Consider the following 5,811-nt stretch of genomic DNA (forward strand, 5'->3'; position numbering starts at 1 on the left):
AAATGCTCTTTATTGCTGAACGTACAGTGCTTTTATAGCCGCAAGGGGTGTGGCAACCAAGGCGCATATCTAATCTAGGCGAGCACGATGAATCGCTGCACCAGGCATGGCACGTGCGTCATTCCCGATACATCTTCCCTCCTGTGGAGAATAGATGCCAAGTACTTGGTTGAAATTGCGGTCGTACCGCAGCCGCTGCGGTGGTCTCCTATCTCTGGTAGATCGGCGCAATGTAAGAGCCTGCGGAGCCGTTGAGCTCACAGTCGGTCCAGTCGTATTCACGGGCGGCGGCGCCTGCGGAATGTTCTCGGAGCTCACAGGCGAGTCTCCAGTTGCAGCAGGTGCCGTGGGTTGCAGTGCTTCACACGCTCGTTCGCTCTCCCGGTCGTCACATTCGAGGGCTTCTTGCTGGAACAGCTCACCAGTTGGAAGCAGATGCTGTCGGTTGCGACGTAGCACTCTGTTGTCCTCGATAACTACTCGATAAGACCTCGGTACAACTGCTTCGGTAACTTGAGCTCGGCGATTCCATGTCTTTTCCTGTACTCTCACGACATCGCCAGTATTGAGAGGTGGTAACGTTCTCCCCCGAGTGTCTGCCTGGGCTCGCTTGAATACTGGTATGCTTGGCTGCTGCCTGAAGTCTGGGAGTAGAGTGCGAAGCCTCCTGCCCTGCAAGAGTTCACCAGGGGAGCGGCCATCTTCGAGCGGAGTGGATCTGTAGTTGAGCAACCCCAGCCAGAAGTCTTGTTTTGTTTCTTCCGTTTTCTTTAGGATTCTTTTCACAATCTGAACCCCCTTCTCAGCGAGTCCATTCGATCGCGGGAACTCGGGGCTCGACGTGACGTGGCTGAAGTCGTACCTGGATGCAAAAAGGGCAAATTCATAAGACGAAAACTGCGGCCCATTGTCCGTGTGGACTTCCATTGGAATGCCGTATCTTGAAAAGATGGCGCTCAACTTCTCAATTACGGCACTGGATGTTGTACGAGTCAGCTTCTCCACTTCCGGGAAGTTCGAATGGGCATCAAAAACGGACAGGTACGAGCTGCCTCCGTACTGAAAAATGTCAACGCCCACGCGGTACCATGCATGGGCCGGTGTAGGTCTGATCATAAAAGGCTCACTTTGCTGTTTGTACGTATATTTGCGGCAAACTGCGCAACTCTGCAACAGGTTTTTGATATCAGAGTTCAGCCCTGGCCAGAACACTAGGCCCCTGGCTCTTGCTTGGCACTTGTTCAAGCCCATGTGTCCCTCATGAATACGTTCGAGAACTTCCTTTCGCATTGACTTCGGGACTACAACTTTGCTGCCTTTAAATACAATGCCTTTAATCAATGAGAGCTCGGACGCGAATGGCTTCATTATACCCACAATGTCACCGTGGCCATTAATGTAGCGCATCACTGACTGCAAGTCCTGATCATTCGCCGTTGCTTTGGCCAGACGGGCCAGTGTTCTAGCGCTTACCAAGGTTGACATGACTGCAACCGCGTGGACCTCCACATCTTCCGTGTCGTCGGAGTAGTCCTTAGTCGCTGTCCCTGGAGCCCTTGATAGCATGTCTGCGAGAAAGAATTTCTTTCCTGGTACATACTGCAGTTAGAAATCATAAGCCATTAGCCTCAAGAAAAAACGTTGAAGCCTGGGTGGCATATCACTGATTCCTTTCGCTGCAACACCAAGCAGTGGACGGTGGTCAGTCTCGATAACAGTTTTACGTCCGTATACGAAGTGATGAAAATTTTCACAGCCGAACGTTATCCCCAATGCTTCCTTTTCAATCTGCGAGTACCTCTGCTCCGAGTTGGCCATTACACGCGAGGCATAAGCGACTGGCCGCCAGTTTTCACCGTGGCGCTGTAAAAGTGCAGCCCCCAAACCATTCTTTGATGCATCTGCCACGATTTTAGTTTCTCTGGCTGGGTTGAAAATAGCTAGGAGAGGCGCACTGCTAAGCATGTCGCAGATCATCCTCCACTCACTAGCGTGGTTTTCGGTCCACTCGAAGACAGAGTCCTTTTTGATGAGGCTGCGAAGAAGCGTAGTACGTTCTGCGAGATTAGGCAAGTACTTGCTGAAATAATTTGCTACTCCTAGCATTCTGTGGACAGCGGCTTTATCCGTTGGGCATGGAGTCTCCCTTAACGACTGCGTCAACGCCGGGTTAGGCTTTATTCCCTCGTGGCTAATGATGTCACCCAAGAACTTAATTTCAGTCACTCCAACCTTGCACTTTTCAGCGTTGAAAGTTAAGCCTGCTTTTTCTGCCACTTGCAGCACTTTCCGCAGGCGCGCATCGTGTTCTTCCTTAGACGAGCCCCATATTAGAATAACATCAATGTACACTCTCACACCCTGACAGCCGTCAAATATTTCGCTCAGGATTTTCTGGAAAACTTCCGGGGCTGATGAGATTCCGAACGGGAGCCTCAAAAACCGGTAACGCCCGAACGGAGTACCGAACGTGCATATAGTTGCTGTGGAGTCATCCAAAGGTACCTGATGAAACCCCGCCCTTGCATCGAGGAGCGTGAAGTACTTAGCGCCGGCGAGCTCAGCTTCTATGTCCTCGCGTCTTGGCATCTGATAATGCTCTCGCTGTATGCACTCGTTGATACTTCTAGGGTCCATGCAAACCCGTATTTTTCCGTCTTTCTTCCGCACGATAACCAAAGGGCTCACCCAGTCTGTCGGTTTCTGGACCCTCTCAATGATGCCACTTCGCTGCATGCGCTCCAGCTCCTCCCTCAGGGGTTCCCTCAGCGCCAAGGGCACCCGCCGAGCTGGCTGGACAACTGGCGTCGCATCCTTGCGTAGGACCATTTTATACTGGCGACTCACGCAGCCTGTTCCCTGAAAAAGCTGGCGGAATTCGGTTAGAACGTCCTCACTGCCGCCCGCTGTGGTGCTTCCTTCTTTTACAGCATCCACTGCACGTGACACCAGACCAAGCGACTCGCATGCTAGTAGTCCCAGTATTGCTTGGTTGCCCTTTTTGACGACATAGAAGTTGACGTCCTTCGACCGGCCGTTCACGGTCACTGGTAGCCTTGCCATACCGAAATGTCGAATGACACCACCGCTGTATGATCGAAGCACCGAAGAGCTCGGTTTCAAATCTGCTGCCGTCTTGCATCGTCGGTAGATAGAGTAGGGCAGCAAGTTGGCCTGAGATCCCGTGTCCACTTTGAGGTTAACCATCTGGTCAGCCACGTTCACATGTACTACCCAGTTCGCTCTCGCGTCGATGCTCGAGACTGTCACATCGAGAATGTCGAAGCTGTCTTGCTCCCCGCCAACTTCTCGGATTTGCGGGCCCTTCTTGCAGGAAGCTGCGAAATGGTTAACACCTCGGCATATGAAACACGTTTTGCCGAACGCAGGGCATCTGCCAGGTATGGCGCGTAAACGATTGCATCTGGTGCATTTCCGAGATTGCTGCATGTTTTGCATCACTTGCTTATCGGGTTGTGCCGACGCTTCTTTTTGTACCGCATCCTCCGCTTTGCGAACCTGCGCAGACCGCTTCATGACCAGAGCCACGTGCTTATCGGGCTGCGCCCAGGCATTGTTTTGCAGCGATGCTGCTTCCTCCGCTTTGCAAATCTGCTCAGCCTTGGCAAGTGTCAAGTCTTTTTCTTTGAGGAGCTTTTCACGCAGTCGTGGGCTACTGGTGCCAAACACTATTTGGTCGCGGATTAAGGAATCAGCTATTTCCGAAAAATTGCAGCTTCTTGCTTGTTTTCTGAGGTCCCACAAGAAATGCTCGAATGACTCCCCTTCGCCTTGCACTCTGGATCGGAATATGTACCGCTATAGACTTCATTCTGTTGTTCTTGGCAGTACTCCTTGAATTTCTTAACAACGGTAGCATAATCTTGCTTGTTCTCGTCCCCAAGAAAAAGGAAGTTGTTAAATACCTCCAATGCGTCGTCTCCGGCAGTGCTGAGCAGCAGTGCTGTTTTGGCGGCCGTGGTTCGGGGCTCTTTTGGCGATTCCGTTGCGTCCAGAAAAAGCTTGAATTTCTGCTGGAACAATTCCCAGTTCTTGGCGATATTCCCAGACAACAGTAGTGGTTCAGGAAGCTTCAGCAGTTGCTCCATTGTGTTTCCATCGGCGTGAGCTATCCCACTTCTGACACCATGTATCTGTCGAGGTGGCCAGCGACCAAATGCTCTTTATTGCTGAACGTACAGTGCTTTTATAGCCGCAAGGGGTGTGGCAACCAAGGCGCATATCTAATCTAGGCGAGCACGATGAATCGCTGCACAAGGCATGGCACGTGTGTCATTCCCGATACAACATGTGAGTTCCCCCATCCCCCGATGAACTGGCAGCGTTCGATGAGTGGCAGCGAGAACTCGCCCGTCAAAGGGCTCATTGACGGCGCGCTGATCCAGCCTCTCCACGAAGATTCACCAAGATAATCTACAATAGAATGAGAGCAACACTGGACTTTAGTCAACCAAGGGAACAGGCAGGTTTCAGGAAGGCATACTCTATAATGGATCACATCCGTGTCATCAATCAGGTAATCAAGAAATCCACAGCGTACAATCAGCCTCTCTATATGGCTTTCATAGATTACGAAAAGGCATTTGATTCAGTAGAGACAGGACGAGGGCGGTGTGGATCAGAGCGCAAGTAGGCATAGCCGATATTCTAATTCGCATTAAGAGATTAAGAGGAAGAAATGGCGCTGGACAAGTCATGTAATCCATAGGTTCGATAACCGGTAGACCATTAGGGTTACAAAATGAGTGCCAAGAGAATGGATGCGCAGTCGAGGACGGCAGAAGACTAGGTGACGTGATGAAATTCAGAAATTTGAAGGCGCTAGTTGGAATCGGTTGGCGCAGGACATGGGTAATTGGAGATCGCTGGGAGAGCCCTTTGTCCTGCGGCGCTCATAAAATAGGCTGATGATGGTGATGAGAGTTGGAAATGCAGTCGTTTTGTAGTGTTGCTTAAATCGGGGATATGGCCTAACGAACTCCTACAGACCTATCCTACAGACCGGTCGCCTTAGCCCGTTGCGTCGGTAAAGTATTGGAAAGAATGGTCTTGTCAGGGACGCAGTGGCTCCTAGAGAGCAAGAATGGCTTGCCCGACTTTATGGATTGCTTAAGAAGAGTCGTTTCCTCCACTGACGATGTTGTGGACACGGCCTCAACTGTTGAACTGCGGAAAAAAGTCGCCGCCACTTAGTTGGAGCTATTAAGGGTGCATACGAGAACGTACTTCCTTATGCAATTCTTGATGCGCTGGAAGATTTAGATGTCGGTTTCCGCCTATATGCACGGATTGTTAGTTATCTCAGTGACCGTGCATATGTCGACAAGTGATGGGGACACCGGCCATCACAATATCCACCGAGGTGTTCCATAAGGGGGAGCTCTCAGCCAAACTCTCTTCAATGTTACATTGAGTAGAACATGTTGCTGGGCGAGTTGGTTTGAATCTAATGAAATTTGCATCAATCAATGTTACATTTATTGGCCTTGCATCTGAACTTCCTAACACGGCTAAGATTAGTGCATATGCGGACGACATATGCACATGGGCATCTGCAGCCCTGTCCCCAAATGCGTGCTAGGATTCAACGTGCACTGACACTTACAGCGAAGTATTTACGGCGTCAAGGCCTCAAGCTTCCAACAGAAAAGTATTCCGTAATTGCATTCACGCGAAAACTAATGACCAAGTATCCCATAATTGGTAATGGCAGAGCGATAGCTGCAGTAACACACCACACATTTCTTGGCGTGGTCATAGACCGGACACTATCTTGGTGAAGACCCGTCG

The 5,811-nt window shown here is 50.6% G+C and overlaps 1 protein-coding gene across 1 annotated transcript; it reads right to left on the minus strand.

The window, feature by feature from the left end:
- On the minus strand, window positions 1-4,049 carry LOC139050353 (uncharacterized). The gene is made up of 2 exons (XM_070526591.1): window positions 2,689-4,049; window positions 1-1,599 (listed from the first exon to the last, which is right to left on the minus strand). Exons 1-2 carry the CDS (start codon window positions 3,535-3,537, stop codon window positions 70-72), a joined length of 2,379 nt encoding a protein of 792 aa, XP_070382692.1. The 5' UTR covers window positions 3,538-4,049; the 3' UTR covers window positions 1-69.
- Between the last annotated feature and the right edge of the window lie 1,762 nt (window positions 4,050-5,811).

Source organism: Dermacentor albipictus, chromosome 10 (genome assembly GCF_038994185.2).
Source record: "Dermacentor albipictus isolate Rhodes 1998 colony chromosome 10, USDA_Dalb.pri_finalv2, whole genome shotgun sequence".
NCBI classification, from domain to species: Eukaryota; Metazoa; Arthropoda; class Arachnida; order Ixodida; family Ixodidae; genus Dermacentor; species Dermacentor albipictus.